This window comes from Hakea prostrata, chromosome 7 (assembly GCF_041222555.1).
Source record: "Hakea prostrata isolate BN-2017 chromosome 7, UWA_Hpros_2, whole genome shotgun sequence".
Classification (NCBI taxonomy): domain Eukaryota; kingdom Viridiplantae; phylum Streptophyta; class Magnoliopsida; order Proteales; family Proteaceae; genus Hakea; species Hakea prostrata.
Genome location: NC_142606.1, coordinates 10,992,563 through 11,014,301, shown reverse-complemented (window position 1 = coordinate 11,014,301; position 21,739 = coordinate 10,992,563). Strand labels below are relative to the sequence as shown.

General features: G+C 37.6%; 4 protein-coding genes across 8 annotated transcripts; 2 read left to right on the top strand and 2 right to left on the bottom strand.

Moving 5' to 3' along the window:
- Window positions 1-1,437: 1,437 nt before the first annotated feature.
- On the top strand, window positions 1,438-2,117 carry LOC149009726 (ethylene-responsive transcription factor ERF020-like). Its single transcript, XM_089164194.1, has one exon. The coding sequence runs from the start codon at window positions 1,438-1,440 to the stop codon at window positions 1,939-1,941; it is 504 nt and encodes a 167-aa protein (XP_089020320.1). The 3' UTR covers window positions 1,942-2,117.
- A 180-nt stretch (window positions 2,118-2,297) lies between these two features.
- LOC149009725 (11-beta-hydroxysteroid dehydrogenase B-like) lies at window positions 2,298-5,133 on the bottom strand. The gene is made up of 6 exons (XM_089162373.1): window positions 4,951-5,133; window positions 3,925-4,117; window positions 3,747-3,832; window positions 3,397-3,528; window positions 3,009-3,173; window positions 2,298-2,597 (listed from the first exon to the last, which is right to left on the bottom strand). Exons 1-6 carry the CDS (start codon window positions 5,131-5,133, stop codon window positions 2,298-2,300), a joined length of 1,059 nt encoding a protein of 352 aa, XP_089018499.1.
- Window positions 5,134-6,976: 1,843 nt separating this feature from the next.
- Window positions 6,977-17,214, top strand: LOC149009724 (putative serine/threonine-protein kinase At1g54610). Of its 4 annotated transcripts, XM_089160312.1 has the most exons (10): window positions 6,977-7,687; window positions 7,790-7,894; window positions 7,999-8,830; window positions 9,566-9,850; window positions 10,479-10,796; window positions 11,432-11,659; window positions 14,555-14,655; window positions 15,041-15,152; window positions 15,227-15,712; window positions 16,031-17,214. In XM_089160312.1, the coding sequence occupies exons 3-10, from the start codon at window positions 8,369-8,371 to the stop codon at window positions 16,232-16,234; spliced, it is 2,196 nt and encodes a 731-aa protein (XP_089016438.1). In that variant the 5' UTR covers window positions 6,977-7,687; window positions 7,790-7,894; window positions 7,999-8,368; the 3' UTR covers window positions 16,235-17,214. The 4 variants fall into 4 exon arrangements, with proteins under 4 accessions (XP_089016438.1, XP_089016440.1, XP_089016439.1 ...); XM_089160314.1 differs by lacking the exon at window positions 7,790-7,894 and having other exon boundaries at window positions 6,977-7,225; XM_089160313.1 differs by lacking the exon at window positions 7,790-7,894.
- A 94-nt stretch (window positions 17,215-17,308) lies between these two features.
- Window positions 17,309-21,192, bottom strand: LOC149009723 (electron transporter, putative (DUF179)). Of its 2 annotated transcripts, none has more exons than XM_089160316.1 (3): window positions 20,707-21,192; window positions 19,286-19,377; window positions 17,309-18,321 (listed from the first exon to the last, which is right to left on the bottom strand). In XM_089160316.1, exons 1-3 carry the CDS (start codon window positions 20,951-20,953, stop codon window positions 17,641-17,643), a joined length of 1,020 nt encoding a protein of 339 aa, XP_089016442.1. In that variant the 5' UTR covers window positions 20,954-21,192; the 3' UTR covers window positions 17,309-17,640. The 2 variants fall into 2 exon arrangements, with proteins under 2 accessions (XP_089016442.1, XP_089016441.1); XM_089160315.1 differs by having other exon boundaries at window positions 19,286-19,401; window positions 20,707-21,190.
- Between the last annotated feature and the right edge of the window lie 547 nt (window positions 21,193-21,739).

Below are 21,739 nucleotides of genomic sequence, written 5' to 3'. Positions count from 1 at the left end.
ACTTTAATTTGCAAATATGCATTAAATAAAAAATAAAAATACAAACTTTTTTTAGTAGGAAAGAAAGAAGAAAAAAAACAATTTTGACCTTATCAAATAGGAAAGACCTTGTTTCCCCTAATCATTAACTATAGACCAATATGTTCAATCTTGCTCTTTTAAATAATTTACATTTGGGTGGTTTTTATTGGTGGATTAATTGTTTTCCACCACCTTCTATATATATATATATTCAACAACTTAATGATTTGTATTTTTTGATCATTGAGAAATTCAATGATTTAGAATGGATTATGAAGAACAAAGACAAACTTAGTTGCGTTAGTATGCTAAGCAATTAGTATTTTTCAATGATCTTATTTGGTTGTGTTGGCCTATGTTATTTGATGCATAGTCTATTCAATCAATTATCTAATGGAACTTTGTATTATCCTTTACATTATGATTTAGTAGTCTTTTTATTTGATGTACACGTAACATGTCAATAGTGCATAAACATATATAAATGTCAAAACCCGTGTAATTCATGGTAGAGTCATACATGACATCGAATGGTTTTATGTCGCTAGAAAAATAACAATGCTATTTTCCTGATTTACAAGTAACACGTTGATAGTACATAAGCAGACATTAGTGTCAAAATCGTGTAACTCATGGTAAAGTTACCATCAACCTTGAAAACCGTGGTTCGGAAAAGCTAACCAGTCAAACACGACATTGAATGGGTTTTCAGTGCCAGAAAGAAAACAATGTTATTTTCCTCCTTTGGAATATGCTGAAGATTATACGAAACAATTTTTTTTTTCGTGGGAAAGAAAATTAATTATATGAAATAAATTGGGTGAAGATGAAAAAATTGAGAGGATGAGATAGAGATTGTGCAAGGTTACCAAATAGCACAAGTGGGTTTCTTGCAGTTGCCAATTTGGATCAAGATATCCAAAATCTCATACTATAATTGCTTCTTCCATGGATTTCTTGACTTCATTAATTTTGTTCTCTCTCGTTAGGCAAGTTGGGGAACCGGTCAAAACCTGGGCCCACCTTACCTTGACCCGATTGCTTCAAATTCTAGATTCGGTCTATAGAATTAGTAATCTAGATAACAAGTTGAAAAATATTTAGGTCAGTGGGTCGGGTAATCAAGTTGGATCCGATGACTCAAAAGTTAAAACGTTAAAACTTGTGGTCGTTATGGAAAGAAGAAGCATGATCCAATCGGATCTCAACACCGACCCGCTTTCGGGCGCCGACTTCGTGAAAGATACACGTCACCAGTCCAACACGGTTCTGGGAGGTATTCTAACGCACTATTTGACCCAATTTATGGTCAACTCCGGCTTTTTAATTTAAAAACCAGTCAACGCTGACTTTCTGGTTTCTCAACTTATATATTCATTCTCTTCTCTATTCATTTTCAGATCAACAGATTTGTAGATGGATTGCTCAAAAGGAGAAGGTAGTTCTCATGGAGATCAGAAGAGATACAAAGGAGTTCGTTGCCGGAAATGGGGGAAATGGGTGTCGGAGATTCGAATTCCAGGCACCAGAGAACGGCTCTGGTTAGGTTCTTATACTAACCCAGAAGCTGCAGCCGTTGCTTATGATACTGCAATGTTCTGTTTGAGAGGTCCTTCATCAGCAAATCTTCTCAACTTCCCTTCATGTCTCCCTAGCTACCTCCAGGCTGATATGTCTCCAAAATCGATACAGAGAGCAGCGACGAATGCTGCCATGGCGGTCGATTACGAGCTGGGGAAAAGGGCTACTCAGGGTGCTGATGATAAAGCTGTAAATGAAGGTGAACTGCAAGTTCTTCAAACTGAAGGCTGTGAACAGGCAGATGATATTGTTCATGGCATGAATAACGACTTCCACAAGACATCAGAGGAGGAGAACTTGAATATTTCCATTGACGACATGGAAATATATCTTGGGTAGCTGACTTTTTCTGAGAACAACATAGATTTTGTAGTAGCACAGCTTTTTCTTTTCCCCTGTTTTTGAAAACTTTCAGGATAGCTTATTAGAACACTATCTTTTATGTTCTATCATGCTTGATGCTGTTTTTCGAAATTACATTCGATCCAATCTTATGGGTAATACAAATTATGGATCAGAAGGTCGCTTTGTTACAAGGATGATTGCCTCTGGATTCTTTAGATTCAGATATACTGATTTGCTTATTAGGAAAGCCGAGAAAACAGAGTCATGCTCTTAATATTTATATGAGCTCAGCTCAGGTCAAGCATACGAATCCAACATAAACAACATAACATTTGAATCCAAACTAAGCATCATGAAGCAGCAGGAGGTACAGTATTAAGCTTCCTTGGAACAGATGTCTCTAAGAGAAGTCTTCTGGATCTTGGTGGGCTTTCCAAGAGAGACCTTCCAGTGCCAACAATGGATGTTTTTCTTGGACTAGCTGTTGTGAAGATGAAACGAAATGTCCACACTAAGAGATTGGGTGCAAGAACCCTGAAAACCATAAAAACATCATGCCATCTGGGGAATTTTACATATGGATCTCCTCGGCACGCGCTGGCTACAATCAACTTTGCGTATTCTTCCACTGGCCCTCCGGCGACTGGCACCTATACAGCTCAAAGAATATGTTAGAACCCATACTAAGGCTTTCAGTCAAACCACTATGTTCAGTAACTACATTTTTCAAAATGAGAATATGATATATGATAACAGGGAATTCACTAGTCATTCATGTAAAACAAGATCATTCCAGGAATTCTGCAACTTGAGTTAATTATGACCATTTATTGATCCAATTTGAAGTTTCTCTGCTCATCTAATGGAGCACGAGTCATGCAGTGTCAGTGAACACTACTGTTCTGGATCTGGTTATAGTAACCACTTTAGAAACAGACCAGATGATTTGGTGTTGTTTCGAGGGTTCCTTGACCCTGAAGCAAGATTTTGCAAGCCTTATTGTGTGGTGGGTTCTTGAATTTCTTTTGAAGAATCATATAGATCATCAAATTGTAACTTACTTCTCTTTCTTCCTTCCACTGCATCTCTGCACCCTCTTCTAGCATGATCTTCCCAGTTGTCATCTCGCTCCCTATCCAACCATGTGTTGCGATTGTTACTCCAACATCATCTTCCATTTCAATCCTCAATGTCTCATAGAAGTCTATTAGAGCTGCCTTGGCTGCCTAATAATGGAAATTTCAGTGAAAGATAACAATGATTATAAACCTTTTTCCTGCCAAATCAAACTAGTAATCCTTTATGTGCCAGAAGAATACAACAATAAGCACCATAATGATCATTAAGATGGTTCTGAAACGAGGGTTTGGAGATCATAACACACAGAACAGATTTCAAAGTATTTCTTGAAAATGAAAATACACTAAGATCCCAGTTTTCAGTACTCACAGCATACAGGCTCATTCTTGGCATAGGTAACCAGCTCTCTACTGATGCATTAACAATTACTCGACCATGGGTCTGTCTTAGAAATGGAAGAGCTGCATATGTTGGATATACATTTCCCCAGAAATTAATGCCCTGAAATAAAAAGAAAAAAAAGTAAAGAGTGTTGATCACCAACGATTTGGGGATTATATACAAAAACAAAGCTTCTATGATACAATCTCAAAGCTGCAAATATGTATAAATTCTGATAGTACTTACATTTTCAGGGGAAATATATTTAATGGTAGAAATATCCATGGAAACCATAGCTATAAATGGCTACATGTTACTATTGTGTTTTGGATTCTTACTGTGTAAAGAGGAAAAAAGGAAGTGTCTCTGGCTTCCTCGAAGTAGAATGTGTGTCCCAAGGTAGCTGTGTTTACTAGATGATCAACTGCTCATTTGGAAATAACAATGAAGAAGGAACATGAAAAAAGGATTTTGCTCATTTACCCAAAAAAGAATAAGTTAAAAGGTGAGCCTTACCACGACCAAAAATATTTATAGTCTCATGGATGAATCTTCTACAGTCCTCTTCCTTGACAACATCTCCTGCTATGACCATGACATGCCTTGCACCCATGCGCCTTGCCCTCTCGTTAATTCCCCAGAGTCGATTTTCTCTTCTCGCCACCAGTACAAGATTAGCCCCCTTTCTTGCATATTCATATGCAATTTGCTGCAAACAATGTTGTAACACATGCTTGATAGTTCAAGATTGTAAAGAAGCTTATATAGCATTTTCTTGTAAGAAATGTTAGTAAGAATGTGCACAATAAGTAACGTTGGATTGGATTTTTGAACACATGGCACCATCTGAACAACGGGAATTGAAGCAGAGTAGCAGGGGTGTTAGGCAGAAGAGGATCAAAATCCTCACCTACCCCCTCTACATTTCCTGATTCTCTCCCCAAATTGTCTTCTGTATCCTCCTTCGCTGCCCCTCTGTAATTCCTCTGCTCCACCCACCCTGTTTGAATCTCTCTCCCCAGTCATTTCCTCTGAGCAATCCCAACTATGACCAAGCTTCTATTAAGGTATTTGAGTTATATCCAAGACAGTAACTAGACACTCGTGGTGTATTTTTTTTAGCAAATCAAACCCAAAACACTAACAGCTTCTTTCAGAAAAGTGAGAGAATACAAAAAATTCACAAGTCTTACAAATATTACAAGAAGAAAAAAAATACTGTCTAATCCTTTGACATCAGTACAGGATTCCAAAGATAACTATAATACAAATTGGATCACAGCAGGGGTTTTTTTCGTTATGGATGAAAAATAGCTAGAGGGTCCTATCCATTAAATTTTTAACGAACTTTATGAGTCCTAAACTTTTTAATGTCAAAGAGCACAAGAAAATCATCACTAGCCCAGCATGTAGAGGATGAATAAAAAGCAAGAAGAAATCCAAATCATAAACGTGGAAATATCACTGCAACTTACTGTTATATTCTAAGAGAAAACAAGGTTTATAAAGATGAGCACAAACAGAGTAGAACTTGGAACCTACCTCTCCAATCCCAGAAGAAGCTCCAGTTATGATGACTACTTTGTCTGCCATGTTTTCTGTATAGAAGGTATGATAAATCCTCTCACAAGCATTAATGAAACACAATGTTGGCCATGCAAATGCTAGCATAAACAAGCTTGCTGGAGGCACCACTAGATTTAACACAGAAGTTAGAAGACCCATCAGTAGAAAGTCGAAGGAGATCGAACAGAAAATCAACAAAAAAATCTATGGCAAGTGCGTAAGATATTGTGTGCAAAGTTCAAAACCTGGGACTGGTATGCAGGAAGACGGACGGCACGTGGTGATGGAAGTGATGCACGAGTTTCTCACGTGTCATTCATATAATTTTTAAATTAAATATAAATTTTTATGTGTGGGTTCCAATCACACTAATGCTGTTTGTTACCCTTAAATATATTCGAATCTCAAATATGTTGCAAAGATGAAAAATCAATATTTATGGATAGAAGATGGATGCCAGGAGGAATAGAAGTGACGAAATAATCTTGAAGACATTTGACAAAATTTGTTTTGGAAACATTATTAAATTTGTTTTGGAAGAAAACAATACTCTTAGACATATGATTGAGATTTCAAATATAGAAATTTCAAATCTATAGATTTCAAATCATGGAGTTATAATTTATAAAATTAGATGTTGGTTGTGGAATGAAATCGGATTCATCCTAAAACTATTTGAGCGGATTTTTGTGAATTTTGCAAATGATAGTTTTTTGAAATCTCCCGATTTCATCCCTCACCCATAAATCTATAGATTCACGTTTTTAGTGTAAAAAGGTGAATCTATAGATTTCATGAATCTAGAGATTTTTACAACCAACGTTTCAGTTCATGAATCCAGAGATTTGAAATCTCTGGATTCATGTAACCAAACAGTCCCTTAAGACATTTGACAAAATTTATTTCTTTTTCTCCAAAAAATTTAAAAAATTAGTTTATTTATAAAAAATTAAAAAAATTACAATAAACTTTACAAAAATGGTCATTATTATGTTTAGAGACCGACATTTTATAAATACCCTTTCTAAAACTTTGACTTAAATCCCCTCACACTCAATTTTTGCTTTTAAGAAACAAACGTAACAAATTAGAAATGTTTTTTTTTTTTTAAATAAAAATATTCATAAATTTGAATTTATGTTGCAAAAAATATACAAAACAAAATGATTTTAAAGCCGACTTTCTTGCTTCTTTAAGCGAAAACTTAATTAAATCTGATTGGTAATTAATATTTAAAATAAGCGAAAACCTACCTGAACCTCAAGGGGTTGCTAATTCCAAAAGAACAATGCCTTATAGTATGAGTTTAGAGTTTTGAATTCCATCAAACCAGAGAACAAAGCCTCACCCTAAACAACTATCTCTTGAAGATGTACTTAAGATCTCCACATCACCTTATCTTTGGGAGAGCATATACATTTTTACGTGACAGTAGAGGTGGTGGGGTCAATGTAAAATCTATTGTAAGTCTCACTTTGAAATTATTTTATCCATTATTAGATATAAGTTCTATCTTTATTGTATGGTGAAAATATATTAGAAACTCTTCAAATAGAAAAATAATCCGCTATTTCCAATAGAAAAATTGTTTAAACTCGTCAAAATATGTGTAAATTAACCTGACAAATTCAATGAAAAACAAACCCACCTTCTAGTGCAAATTTTCATTGACCTCGCAAACATGCATGATAAATGCTTCCAAATAAAATAAAGTATTTTTCTTATTGGAACGTGCTTAAACTTAATTCTAGAAATTTGACCAAAATACAGAAATTGTCATTAAAGACATGGGAGGACTGGAATTTCATCCACCCACCCGTGACCCGTCTCAATTTGAGATTTTAAATACAGAGGCCGCCGGTCATTAAATATGATATTTATTTAAAAAATGATATCATGAAAATGTGTGGGTCACGTAGGACCCACTCGTTGCACATGTGGCTTTGTAAGAAAAATAGAGGGGGACGGTCCCACTTCTACAAACGAGCCGGCACGTCGTGAGAAGAAACCGGGTCTGAGTCTACTCTCGTGTGGTGTCAGCAAATCTTTCGTCGAATCCTCACAGAGGCGTTCCCTTCACGGGAAGGCCGTGCTTGCTTCGCCTTCCTGTGTTTGATCCCCACCATTTCCCTCAACTCTCTCTTACTCTCTCTCTCTCCATTAACATTTTCTCTCAACCTCAACTAATCAAATTTGATTTTCAGGGAAGAGAGAGAGAGAGGAAGAAGACGACTTGAGTAAGTCAGCCAAGGTCAGATCGTCTGTACACTCTACAACTCTTCTAACCATTCTAACTGTCAAATCCCAAAATCTCTCGGCCAATCGCATTTCTAGGGTTTCCCAGATCCGAAAACCCTTCGCTTTTCTCCTCTCTCTTTTACTACAACTCACATTTTCAAAATCAAAGATTTTTTTCTGAAAAAAAAAAACAGAAAAACAGGAGGAATTTCCCCCCCCCCCCCGGATATTCTAAGTTTTTTTTTTTGGTGTGGGGGATTATCGATTTTTTCTTAGTTACTTCTGTATTTTTTTCTTCATTTTCTCTCTCCTTCCATCTCGATTCTCCAGAAAATAGAATATAGCTCCTGTAATGGCTTTTACCCGTTGAAAACGCAAAAGATTCGAGGTCCTTGGTACCGACACGCCGTCGGAAGTCTCGTCTAGGCCAGAATTACTGCTGTGGGAAATCCTGTTGCCAAATTCGTGTCTCAAGGTTTGATTTTGATTCGTTTTCTTTGGGTACGACTGAATCTGGCCTAATAGCGATTCTGTTCTCGTTACTTTTCTTTTTGACTCGGATGAATTTATTTTTCAGAAAATTTGATTTATTTGGAGCGTTTTAATCGATTTCGTCTGATTTGGGGATCTGGGTTTTTGAGATTTCATTTCGGGTATTTGGATCCTGTGATTCTTGAATTTGGTAATTATTCCTCCTTTTCCCGTTGATTTATTTTCTTTTATTCAAAATAACTATATACTTCCTGGGTTAGGATGTTGAATGTGAGTATTTTTTGGCACTAACAGGTTTGAATTTTCAACTATTGCCCTTGGGGGTGGATTCGGGATTTGGAGCTTTCACCAGGAAAAAAGAAAAAGCAAAAAAAAAGTTAGGGATTTGGAAGAGGGAAGAAAGCAGCTGTTTTGGATTATCTAGCATTTACATTCGCAAGTTTTGGAAGTGGAATTCAGGGATTTAGATGATCAGCAAGAAGGTTCAGTAGTTGGCTAGGATCAAGGTTTTTGGATTGTGGATATTGCGAGAGCAACCTGTCTGAATGTTCGTTAAACTCTGTCCTTTATGCATGAGAAGTTACAGGCAATAGCAAGATACTTCTGCAAGGGAGTTGCAGGAGCCTAGAAGTTAGTGTGACAAAGGAGGAGGTGAGGTGGGATTATGGGTTGCATTTGCTCAAAAGGGGTCTCTAGCGATCATCCTGCTGAGATCCAGACAGAGAAAGAATCTAACAAGTCCTCCAAACGGTTAGTTGCTCCCTCTAGGAGAGAGGAAGTTCTTGTGGAGAGAGAGGATGTTGTTAACGGAGGGTCTGATGGAATGGCATTGCTTAAGGTACGACAACAAGAAAATACTAATTCCGCTCCGATTCCAACTGATAAAGGAGAAAATAAACCACTGGTTGTCCAACCAACGCCAAAAGGCCATCATCAGAGACGGGCTACTTTAGATAACAGCACTGGCCGGGGCCAGCTACCAATGCCAAGGATGTTTAGTCCATCAAATGGTGTAGGAGGGGAACATGCTGCTACAGGTTGGCCGTCTTGGCTTACAGCAGTGGCAGGAGAGGCGATCAAAGGTTGGGCTCCTCGAAGGGCTGACACATTTGAAAAGTTGGACAAAGTAAGTAAATTTTTTTTTTATGTATGCGTTTTTTTGAGTACACGCTTATTTTCCCTATAGAAATAGATGGTTATTTTCACTTTGATTGTGAGGTTCCCCTTCTCAGATTCAACTAGTAATTGTTTTTTTTTGTATGATTCCTTATACTCTATAGGTAGACCTCTTCTATCCCTAAGAATAATTTATTAGCTTCTACTTTCGTCTACTGATGGTATTTTATTTCCTACTAAAGGTTTGTTTAGGGGTGACACTTGATGATCAGTATGATATGTTGATATATGTGGAGAACCAGATGTTTATATTTAGTTTCAGCTCATCTAAAATGTGCAGAATTTGAATAATGAGTATACCCACAAATTTTTTTTATGTGTTTTGTATGAAGAGCAATGAATTGGAAATATATATCCATATTATTTATTATTTTTTGGGATAAATAGGTTCTCAATATTATTTGAGTTCACTGTCAGAATAAGAAACCACTTAGTTGGTGCATATTCAATAAAAATATTGTTGAGTATGAACAGCTTTTTGGGATTGTCAATATTCAGTATAATGTAATGGTATGACGAGATCCAAAGAATCTTTCTGGCTTTCATGATTCATTTCCATTGATGACCAGAATTTTTTTGATTTGTCATTCGTGAACTATTAGCCATTTTTAGCCCTTATTCTTCATCTTTCTCATGCACAACATTTTTCCCCATTCAAATGATATTCTTTTATTTTTTGGCACAGATTGGACAAGGAACTTATAGCAACGTATACAGAGCCCGTGACCTTGAAACTGGCAAAATTGTTGCAATGAAAAAAGTTCGGTTTGTTAATATGGATCCAGAAAGCGTCCGTTTTATGGCTAGAGAAATCTATATTTTGCGTAAGCTTGATCATCCAAATGTTATGAAGCTTAACGGTTTGGTCACTTCACGTATGTCCTGCAGCTTGTACCTTATATTTGAATATATGGAACATGATCTTGCTGGGCTAGCAGCAACACCTGGTATTAAATTTTCCGAAGCACAGGTGCCTTCTCAGTCCTTTTATTTTATTTTATTTTTGTCTTTCTAACCTTCAAGGAAATTGATGGTTTCCACTAGATTCACTGCATAAAATTTGTTGACATATACGCAGGATTCTTTGTGTTTGGACTTTGGAATATGTCATATGTCCCGCTAGATTATGTAATAAATGATCCTTGAAGTATCTAAACGTATTCCTAGGGCATTTTTTATTTTGGGTTCATGTTTTTTCTGGTACTTAAAGATGATCTAATGAATATATTACAAAGAATAAATTTAACATTTTGACAAAGTGTGAAGGATAAACATCATCTAGGAATAGGAAATAACCAATCTGAAAAATATATATGACATTTTTAACCAAGAATTCCTCTGTTGGACCTCTGAATACACATCATTATGAACCATGCAGCATGTGACTGAATTGTAGGCCTAGTCACTGTAATATTTAGACTACGTGTGGTGAGTAGGTTTAATAATGATTTGCTGTGAATGTTTGGTACTTGTCCTGTGGTGTAGCCATCCCTTGATGTTCCTAATGCATTCCTTGGGACCCTAATTTTAATAAATCCAGTAAATGTCATCTGTTTTCTGCACTTATTATTCATGCGGCACACATGCTTTCATTGCAGATTAAATGTTACATGCAACAGCTACTTCGTGGGCTTGAACATTGTCATAATCGTGGGGTGCTTCATCGAGACATCAAGGGTTCAAATCTTTTGATTGACAATAATGGTAATCTCAAAATTGGTGACTACGGGTTGGCAACCTTCTTCAATCCTGAAAACAAACAGCCATTAACGAGCCGTGTTGTTACTCTTTGGTATCGGCCTCCTGAGCTTTTGCTTGGTGCTACAAATTATGGTGTTGCTGTGGACCTCTGGAGTGCTGGTTGCATTCTAGCCGAATTGCTTGCAGGGAAGCCTATAATGCCTGGAAGAACAGAGGTACTGTACTCATCGTGCTTTCTGCTTGGTGCCTTGGAGGGTCACACATTTAATTTTCTTTATGTTTTAGTACTTGATGAAGGCCTCCTTAATTATGAGCTGGATGAACTTTATCCCCAATGTCTACTGTTCACTAGTGCTCCATTTTGGCTGGGCCAGTCCAAAATTCTGATTGATCTGAAGGATCGCCAGATCAGTCAGTGTTTCTTAACCATAAAAATATTGTAATACTTAGAGCTGCAATTTTGATGGGTAATGTTAGGTATATTGTAAACCTGACAGAAAAAATCAATGTAAAAAAAATGCTTATCTGGGTACTTTTACCATAACCCACCTGAAGGTGGTCCACTGGTTTAATCTCTTGATTGTCAGTGCATGGGCTATGTTTTCTGATATATGTAGTATGCACGACCATTCTAAGTGCTTTTACGGTTCATTCTCAGTTTATAGAACTTACTCCTTGAGCAATATATTGTCATCAATATTATAAGTATTTTTTCTAGAGTTCTTCAAACCGATTTCTTCTTTTTAAAAATAAAAGACCTAGTTAGATGCTATGAAGGAATTAAATTTCTGTATCATAATGTAGCATGGTCTTGATCGGTGATGACAACCTCCATATTTTTTGTCTCTAGGTAGAGCAACTGCATAAGATCTTTAAGCTTTGTGGTTCCCCTTCTGATGAATATTGGAGGAAGTCAAAATTGCCACATGCAACTGTCTTCAAGCCTCAACACCCTTACAAGCGTTGTCTCCTTGAGACATTTAAGGACTTTCCTCCCTCTGCTTTGGCCCTCCTAGATGTTCTACTTGCAATTGAACCAGAGGCCCGAGGAACAGCTGCTTCGGCACTCAACAGTGAGGTAATTTCTGCTTCTTTCTGATTTTATGGTTTTTGGTTTTGAAATTTCCAAGCTGGCGATGTCCTGTGCAGTCTAGTTATTTAGAATACTAAAATATTGCACTCTTAACAGCTGACGAGAGCCTCTACAGAAAGATAATTCTACCTTGTTAGAGTTACTTTTGTGTGGTAAACCAAGTCACTGTATATTAGAATTTGCGAAAGATGACAAAATGATGTTATTGCATATATCTAGAATTAGTGTAAATTCTGGGTTGTATTATATGCAAAGTAGTTTTTACAATCATATTAAATATATATTCATGCTATAGACTTGGATGAGCAATTTTTAAAATTCTGCTGGTATAGACATAGTGCATGAAAAAAAGAGGATTCATCATTCGTCATTTTTTTAGTATCATTTATGTCCTACTTAAGAAGAAAAAAATTTGGTGTAACTGTTTATTAACCATTTGAATTAATAGAGTACAAAATTAGAAATTTTTTGGTAACTTTCTATTTGTAAATAATTTAAATTGGTAGAGGGAAAGATTAATAACAACAACAAGAAGAAGAAGCCTTGTCCCAACTAAATGGGGTCAACTACATGGGTTCTTGCCTTCCAATTAGTTCTGTTTGAGGCCATGCTAGATATGAGGCCTAAGCTATGCATATCATTTCTCACCACCTCTCCTAAGGTTCTCTTAGGTCTTCCCCTAGCTCTTCTAATTCCTTCAATCTAGATTATATCACTTTTCTTTACAGGGGCATTTACAGGCCTCCGTTGAATGCGGTTGTGCTACCTCAAATGACTTTCTCATAGCTTATCGATTATCGGAGCTACTCCCAGACCAGCTCTAATATGATTATTATTTATCTTATCCTTCTTAATTTTGCCATTCATCATCTTAGCATCCTCATTTGTGCTATATTGAGTTTATCTATATGATGTTTTTTAACAATCCAACAATTTGCATCATACATCATAGTTGGTTAGACAACGGTTTTATAGAATTTTCCTTTGAGCTTTAAAGGAATACGTGGATCACACAAGATCCTAGGTGCACCTCTCCACTTCATCCACCATGTTTTAATTCTTTGGGAACAAAAGGGTTTGGTTAGATTTTTTCTAGTGCCAGTTGCCGATCTGATGCACCAACCCTCCTTTACTTGATCTTGGGACTGGCAGCAAACACTGGTGAAGTTATTTGTCGTAAAATATAAACCAAATTACACTCGCCCCCCTGATTTCGAATTGTCCGAGTCCACCCTCCATTGTTTGGACATATACATGGACCTCAAACTCTAGACTTAGTTGACAACTGTGGGGCTTACAAGTAAGTCCTGTTGGTTAAGTTGAATCTGTTACTTGAAGCTAAACATTAAAAAATGATCATATTTTCCTTTTACCTCATGTTACTACAACCCTAACCTTGCTGTAGTTTTTTTTACTTTTATGTTACAAGACCCTCTTTATTCGGGGTTGTGCAAACTTTCACTGTCCCATCCGGCAATCTGTTGGGGATTGGCGGGGGGGGGGGGCAGGTTCAGTTATTTTTCTGGATGGATATCCTATGGAGACCATCACTGAAATTCCCTCTCTTTGTCCCCAATTCGAGCTAGGGTTTAGATGCTTGGAAGACTATCCACTGTCCTCCCTGGTGAATTTGGCTCTGTCAATGCTATAGAGGACAGAGTTGATGGAAGTTGAGAGCTGATATCACTGGCTAACAGTCATTGAAAACCTTGCACTTGCTTGCAAGTAGTTCTCAACCTGCTTAAGCCTTGAAGAGCCGAAAAGGAAGTATTAAGAACTGAGTTGAAACGTGTGGAGAAAGAAAAGAGTGTAGCTGCAATAAGCCTCTGACATTGTTGCAAGACAGCAGCAGAGATGGCAATGATGATGGCCATGGCAGCAGCAGTGACTGCAGTGGCAAGACCAGGTGATGGTGTCCATACCGGAATTTGTAGGGGCAGAAGCAGTGGCCATGGCAGTGTTGGTGACTGCAGAAGTGGTGAAGCCAGCATCTCTGGTGGAGAAACTCTTGATTGGCCATGTTTCTCTCTGTCCCTGTCCTCCCCATTTATAGTTAAGTTAGGTAAAGGTTGTTGTGATCTGTCCACCCATTGAAGCTTCTATGAACTGACCACCTAAAGAGCCACATTGAAGGATGATTTGGCAACTTCATCTGTTGACTAGGATGGCATGGTTTTAATTTTCATTGCAAAACTCGTATATTACCATTTTTCTTTTGTGGTGTTGTTTATTCATTTGGGTTTTAGAATATAGAGAATCTTAAAAGCTTCATGCTTCCACATGAATAATTCTGATTGAGTTTAGACATGTAATCAGTTTACCATGGGGCATACTGTATCCAATTTTTTGCCCTATCTTGTCTGCCACATCTGTGCGAGTCCTGTGGTCAAACTGAATTACTGCTTATTTATAATGTGTTGTGTTTTAAAGTAGTAGTTTGCTTGTATCCATGCTTACTCATGCATATCTCAAGTGTATCCATGTGTTTCTTTCTGTAATGTCCCAAGCCATGAAACCACTTTCTTGATATGCTGTGTGATTCCTATCATTTGCTGCAGGCCCACTAGTTCTTGATTTATAGTAATGTGGATGCTTATGTTCTAAACTTGAATCCTTTACAGAAAAATCAGTTTCTTTACTGCATCATTCTATGAGGAAACTTTCTTATCTATTTCTTGTTATTTGCATATGATACGGTATAATGAGTTTTCAATTACAGACAACTGTCTTCTAAGCTACTACTGGCTGTACAGTTAAAAAAAATTACTAGTTCTTGGGACACCTATATTAACTTTGTTTCAATGTCTTTGTTGCTATTAGTAAGATGCTCTTTCTTTTCTTTTTTCAAATCATCTTTCTAATGTAGCGCTTTGTTTTCAGTTCTTCACCACAGAGCCTCTTCCTTGTGATCCATCAAGTTTGCCTAAATATCCACCGAGCAAGGAGTTTGATGCTAAGCTTCGAGATGAGGAAGCTCGAAAGTATGTGGCAAACATATTTATTTCTATTCTCTTTTATTTGACATTATTTTCCTTCCTTCACTCTTGGTATTCTATCCCTGCAATGTCACTAAGGTTGAAAAGCCAATGTATGCATATGAGATGTACTCTGCTTTATCATCTACTTCCTTGGAATTAGCATCAGTAGGGAAAGAACAAAAATATACTGCTAGCGTGTGGAAAATACTCTCTCGCTCATGCACAAGTCCAATAGGGTGGAAAAAGAAATTCTGGGGTCTTCAGTTGGTCGTGGGGTCTATATAACACCATGCTGACTGGAAATTAAATTCTATGACGATACTGTAATATATTTACAGCCATATAATAAGGACCTTATCCTCGATCAATTGTTCATTTTGTTATCCAGGCAAAAAGCAGCAGCAAAAGGGCATGGACATGAATATACGAGGAGAGGTTCAAGAGAATCCAAAGCAGCACCAGCACCAGATGCCAATGCTGAGCTACAAGCATCATTACAGGTATTTCTGGAACTCCAGGGCTCATCAGACTAGTTATTTCCTGTTTTAGACTTCTTACTTTGTGGCTTATTCAGAAACGGCAGGGACAGTCAAACCCTAAAAGCTGCAGTGAGAAATACAATTTCCAGGAAGATGGTGGTTCTGGCTTCCCAATTGAACCTCCTAGAAGAGTTTCACAGAATGGTTTCTCTGGTTCTGTCCAATCAAATCTTGCCAATGGGTATGGATCTTCATTTAGTAGGCTAGAGGGTGACACTGTTGGTGCTCCAAGCCAAGCATATGGATCTTCAGGAAAGAGTGCAGACTTGCGGGGGTCGAGAGGCTACATTCATCAGGCAGCCGAGTTGTCCAAGTTTTCAGGTTCGGTTACTGGAAGTTCACGTATCGGTTCTCAAAGAGAGAGGAGCATACAAGCTGCCTGGCCGGAACAAAAAGTAAATTGCAGATACAACCAGCTGGATGATGCTGAGCCCTCTGAAAAGTCGGAGTGGAGCCATCATTTGTTGGATAATCCTACCCACAAAAAAGGAGAAAAGGTGTCTAGCAGGGAATCCACAATGGTAAGTGATTACTTTTGTTGTCACTTGATATTGTTGACGTGTTAACATCCATGGTCACAATGTTCTGCGTTTTCCTTCATCCTTAGTTTAAACCATGCTCGATGAGCAGAATCTGAATGTGTTTTGTTGTATATTGCATTGTTTAAACATGGATAATGACATTCCCGTCAGAAAAGAAGGATGAAATTTCCGGGGCTGCATTTAGAGCCAGAGATTAATGAATCTCATAGGCATTTATGATGCTTGATTTCACACCTTGTCAGCCATCTTTTTTTATTTGAATAATTTTATCCTTATTCTGCCTTTGCTTCGCTGCAGGGATATGCCCCCAAGAAAAACAGGATCCACTATTCTGGACCATTGTTGCCTCCAGGGGGAAACTTGGAGGAAATGCTCAAAGAGCATGAGCGGCAAATTCAACAGGCTGTCCGCAAAGCCCGCCATGACAAGGCAAAGACCAAGAACTTTTTCAGTGATAGTGGCCAGTCCGAGGCATTATTACGTCCAACGAATGTCCGGTGATGGTTTTGAAGCAATTTCTGCTGTCATTTCTGTTGGTAAAAGCATAGCTCTTATTTACCGAAAAAAAAAAAGCATAGCTCTTATCTGTGGAAAGCAACATTCTTTTCGGGATTTGACTATTCTTGTCACTGTCAAGGGGAAAAGGAACTTACACAGTTCGAAGCTCTTATGACACGCGACAGCTGGGCTTTATCAGGTTATACGTATGTTATCTAAGGAGCATTATGCATTGAATTATAACCTCAGAGAAGCTCATGGTGGTTCAGCAAGGTGGGTAATTGCAAAAGTAAATGAAACTCATGATCTTTGATAGCTGATTTGTTGTCGGAGCCTCTTTTTTTGATCAATCCAGCCGGCTCTGTAACCTTTGTTTGCTTGAAAGCGAGGGATGGGGGGTTTTTGCCACTTTCAGTCTGTTTATGTATATTTTTCTAGGCAGGGGATATGTTTTGTACAGCTTAAAGGGGTGGTTTTACTGGTTCTGGATCACCATCTCCATGTAAGACGACACCCTTACCCAAAATTTGAATGAATATATTCTTACTTTTAAGACATTACATGTTTGATCGTAATTGAAGTCACCTTAGGAGAATTCGTTGTGTTTCTGTAGCTTTACTCGCACTCTTGGATATGGTATATATTGGATGTTGGTTGATGTTTGTGGTATTTATTTTGTTTGTGTTTAAGCTTTCTTTTGCAGTAGGAAATCAGGATATCGTTTTTGTTACCTGACTTACTGATCAAGTACCCACACAATTAACTGGAATTGTTGCAGGTCAAGCTAATTAAAGAAGAAAGGAAGCCCTTTAATCGTGGGGAATAAGGCAGCAAAAAACCAATTTAAATATCAACTCTTTTCCGTTAATTCAGTTATGGGGAGGTTCTGTTTTTTACAATGTATCTAAAACTAACCAACTCAGAAACCATACTAAAAACAAATAGAGTAACCTCGTTAAATTTCTGTCGTAATGTCTCGATGGCACATTTAACTGAAAGCAAATTACTCCCATTTTGGCAGAATTTTGAATTGAAAACTTGGAATTGTCAGGCCATAAAGCTGAATTAGTTTCCCCATTTCAGCACACTGGCTCAATCAGCCGAAAATCCGGTAGCCATTATTCTCTTCACCAGTACTAGAATTTGTTGGTTCAACTTTCAATTTCACCTCCCAAAAAAAAAAAGAACAAAAAAGAAAAGAAAATCTACCTACCCTGACAAGAAGGGGGGGGGGGGGGTGAACATAAAAGAAGTGAAAAGAGTCATCTTGATTGATCAAGAGTAACAAATACAATTCCCTGACGCTTCAGTTGAACTGCACTTCCTCAACTAAAATTGCATAGGATGATGGATGAATAGCGAATCAGCATTCTACTGAACTTTATGTACATTGGTGTTCAAAGATATCTTCACTGACTATCTCGCTTGGGCTTCCGACTCAGTTCGGAGTAGTGACCGCCCATCAGCTGCAAAATTTCCTCCCACAGACCTTCAGATGATGAATCAGGTGAACCACCAAGAATCAAATTTGCACTACATGCAGCGACAAACCAATAATCTGATTCAATCTCCTCTCTCAATTGATCAAATTGCCACCCTGCATACCCAACAAAAAATCTGAAATCCTCTGGATTAAGCATCCCCTTCTTCACAAGCCCAGCAGCTTCAACCAAACTGTTTCTAGCACCAAAACTAAGGCCAGGAATCACCTGCTCAAACCCTGGAAATTGGGAGTTCGCTTCATTCCTCAGTAAGAACATGCTTGCCTCGAGTGGTCCACCAAAATACAGAGAGCAATCGGCAAAAGTGGTTGCTAGATCCAGATTTGAGGGCTTCATTTGTTTGATTCTCTTGTTAAGTGGACGGTTGATGACAACTCCAAAGGGCCCTTCATATGGGGATCTATTTCCAGACCTGAGGAGGAGGACCACTGTTCTTTCAAAAGTGCGAACACCATCAAGCTTCTCGGTGGCAACAAGCACACAGCCAGCCTCTGGAACAGGAATTGGATGGGCCCATTTTAAGCCAAGGGGTTTGGAGTGATGCAAATCTGCATCTTCACCAGGAATTTCAGTATCCTTTTTTTGCACCTACAGAAGAAATGTCAAGCATAAATTTCTTTTTGGCCAAAGGTGATAATTTCAAGCACCAACCATTCATCAGCATGACCAAAATAATTGTACATTTCTTAAGAAGGTGGCTTTCCATTATTTGGTCCAAATCATCTCAAATGCCATCAAAAGTACTGCAAAACAGGATTCTATGGTGAAATAAATAGCAACATACTTCCTGGTCCCCTAAGCAACTGTTTTGTGGAATCCCAATTATTCGGATCCATCAAGACCAACAAGGTGCCTTTTGGAATACCAAGTGTTTGGAATCATCTAGGCTAACAAAGTGCTTTTCCCCATCTGAAAAAAGGTTCTTTCTTTCCTGCATCTTTTCACACATAAAAACTTCGATAGCATAAGGGAAAGTCCAATACATGGGAATCCCATACAGTTGATGCTGCCAGGGGAAGGAGGCAAGTAAAAGGGCATTTCTACCAAGATGCAGGATCTGGCTGCCACATTATCTTGATGAGATCATGAAAGCCCCTTCCTTATATGCCAATAAAAGTAGGAGAAAGAATCAATATCTTAAGAGTCTTGACCATTTTCCCCCACAAGGAAAATGAATAAAATTAAGACATAAAAAGGAATAAAAGCCTAGTCCCAATCAATGGGAGTTTTTATATAAATCCTGTTCCACGATTTCCAGCTCTATAGAGCAACAATCATGGCCTAGCATGATATCCAAAGGCGTAACTTTCAGAACTTCTGTGCAAATGATTTGGCCAGAAGCAACTAATGCAGGTTATGAAATATATATATAACCCTGACTAATTCATCTTCAAACAGGCAGTGTAGACGCCAGCAAATTAGATGTTTCATCATGAAACTCAACAAAGTAACCACCAAATATGAGAACTTCCTACATCTTATCATTTTTCAGCCTAGCTTAAGAAAGAAAGTGTAATTTCAATTTGAATTAAAAGAAAATGCTACAGTTTACCTGCTCTTTTGCAACAAGATGTGCTCTGAAGGTTCTCCAATCTGAAATTAATTTGCCAAAACCATGATTCTTCCCTTTAGATCCATCTTTCCCTGGTGTGGATTCATCACCATTTCCTGTTATAGAAATCACCCAGAATATACAACTAGTATACATTATGGATCTTGATGTACATATCATGGAAACATACACAACTGAATAGTACCTAAAACTAAAACAGAGTAGTAATTTAAGGGGAAAAAAAGGAGTACCATGCATAATATGGGGAAACTAATTCTTTCTTTCCTGAATGCTATATTTTTTTTTTCACAAAACCCCAAAAGAAAGGCTCACCAAAAAAATTCAACAAAATGAATAAATTTATAAGACCAGAAGAAGAATAAATATTTTAACTAGCAATGCAATACTGGGGATAAAGAACTTAGTAAAAAGCATACAAGAGAGAGAGAAAGAAAAAAAAATGATGTGTTCTGTAAACAATAAACATACTGCACTGATTCAGGAACTAAGGGAGTACTACACATTACTTGTTCTTCATGTGGATAAATGACAAGTTTTCTCTAAGATGGGTGTTGATGATATATGGAAATTCAAGGATGGTTTGTCAATGGAGTTCTATATAACATGGTATTTCCACAAATTTTCTCCATTTAAATTCACAAAAACAGCTTTTCAATAGGTATGCTGATCACAAAACCATTCTCTCTCTCTCTCTCTCTCTCTCTCGTATTGAAAAAACAAAAAACAAAAATAAAAAATAACTCAATTTCACCCAAGAAGATTTGAACCTGTCTCTTGTGGGGAAAGAAGGTCACATGTATCATAATGGGCAACAAAATAATAAATTAATAGATAGCAATGGGCACCAGTTTAAACTTTGATATTTGACCTGCATGCTAGTGATCCCTTGTCCTAAAAGGCTCAAGAGCAGTCTTCCATGGGATTTTACTCGTTTCAAGAATTCCCAATTATAGATCAAAATGACTAAAAACCTTGAAACCTTCATGCAGAATTAACAGGGAAGTTGAAAAGTTAAATGGCTAGAGATGACTGGAGTTATAAGGCTTTCACATGTTAGGCAATCCATTTTTAGAATAGAATGCGAGCACCAGAAGCGAAAATTGTCTCACTCAGGTATATCAAGAACTAAAAAGCTATTGTCCAAGAACATCGGCATCTACAGTTTTGTTTAACTATATCAATGCATTCAAGTAAATTGAAAATCATCTCTTCAATTGGAAGCAATCAAGAGTAAACTATAACAATGGAAAGAAAAAACCAACATAAAAAGCGTCGGGATCACAGATATCAGTCTGTACCCAAAAATAAAAATTCACAAATTCTTATAAACCCACATCATTGAACGCTCGCCAGATGCTTAAATAGTGAAAAGAAAAGAAAAAGATGAAACTAACTCTTACCAGACGAAGATGGGTTGTGACGATTCTTCTTTGCCATCGCAAAGATCAGAGATCGACATGGGGAAACCTTATACTTCGGGATCCTACTCTCTATTAACCTTCCATCTTCGATCCTGAAAGATGAAATCTTTCCCAAATTGCAAGAGAAGGGTCTCTCTACCCATGTACTTCTGTGTGAGAAAGAACAAATTTTAGCAGAGAAAAGGCCTTGGTTGCTGTTCTTCACTTGAAGGGACCGGAGATCCATGCCCCCCACTTAGAAACAGTGCTCAAATTTTCTTTTACTCTGAGATTGAATTTTTTTTCCTTCTTCCCTTTCTCCTTTCTTTCTCTTTTACTATTTCCTCAGCTTCACAGATGAGCATATGAACTAGGCCCCAAGAGGAGGTGATCAATACCAAGTGAAGAGATCAATGCAGAGAGAGAGAGAGGAATATGCTAAATATTCTCAGCTTAAAAGAACCATTGAGCGCATCAGACGAAAAGAAGAGAAACCGTTAACACACATTTAGCAACGGATGTGATGTTGATGGTCATGGTCATGAATAAGATGGAGACCCATATGCATGGTGATGAACCCCCGGTCTGAATTCAAAATTGATCAATATCGGTCTCAGCAATTCCCGGTTCAATATTGATCTTCTTTGGTTATAACTTATACCTATCCTTATTTAATTTTAAATTTTATTTTTTTCGGTTCATTAACTTATATATTAATTATTATTGTCAAGCTATTACCTTTTAGAAAAAACGTCAAGAAAGCACATACCTCTCCTCTAACGAGAATGCGATCTAGAAATCACACAATGGGGGTGAGTGGAGTCCGTATAGGACCCGTTGCACAATGGGGGTAGGGTTTAGGGCCCACTAAAGGTCCTACATTTGATTCATTTTGTCAATGATCAAAAGTGAGTCCCACCCCCACTGTATGGTGAAGAAATATGAGAGAATCATAGATATCTACCTAGTAGATGGAGGATCGAGTCTTGAATAAAATCTTCTATCCACGAAGAACAAGTTCAGTACTTTGAAA

Bases quoted from the DNA above. Each gene is read 5' to 3' on its own strand.
- LOC149009724 (XM_089160314.1), top strand. From the start codon at position 8,369: ATGGGTTGCATTTGCTCAAAAGGGGTCTCTAGCGATCATCCTGCTGAG. The intron at 10,797-11,431 runs GTACTGTACTCA...TTTTGTCTCTAG, and splicing joins TAATGCCTGGAAGAACAGAG to GTAGAGCAACTGCATAAGAT. The intron at 14,656-15,040 runs GTATGTGGCAAA...TTTGTTATCCAG, and splicing joins CGAGATGAGGAAGCTCGAAA to GCAAAAAGCAGCAGCAAAAG.
- LOC149009723 (XM_089160315.1), bottom strand. From the start codon at position 20,953: ATGGATCTCCGGTCCCTTCAAGTGAAGAACAGCAACCAAGGCCTTTTC. The intron at 19,402-20,706 runs GTAAGAGTTAGT...TTTCTATAACAG, and splicing joins TCACAACCCATCTTCGTCTG to GAAATGGTGATGAATCCACA. The intron at 18,322-19,285 runs GTAAACTGTAGC...TTTCTTCTGTAG, and splicing joins ATCTTGTTGCAAAAGAGCAG to GTGCAAAAAAAGGATACTGA.
- LOC149009725 (XM_089162373.1), bottom strand. From the start codon at position 5,133: ATGGGTCTTCTAACTTCTGTGTTAAATCTAGTGGTGCCTCCAGCAAGC. The intron at 4,118-4,950 runs GTAGGTTCCAAG...CATTGTTTGCAG, and splicing joins CTTCTTCTGGGATTGGAGAG to CAAATTGCATATGAATATGC. The intron at 3,174-3,396 runs GTGAGTACTGAA...TTCCATTATTAG, and splicing joins CAAGAATGAGCCTGTATGCT to GCAGCCAAGGCAGCTCTAAT.
- LOC149009726 (XM_089164194.1), top strand. From the start codon at position 1,438: ATGGATTGCTCAAAAGGAGAAGGTAGTTCTCATGGAGATCAGAAGAGA.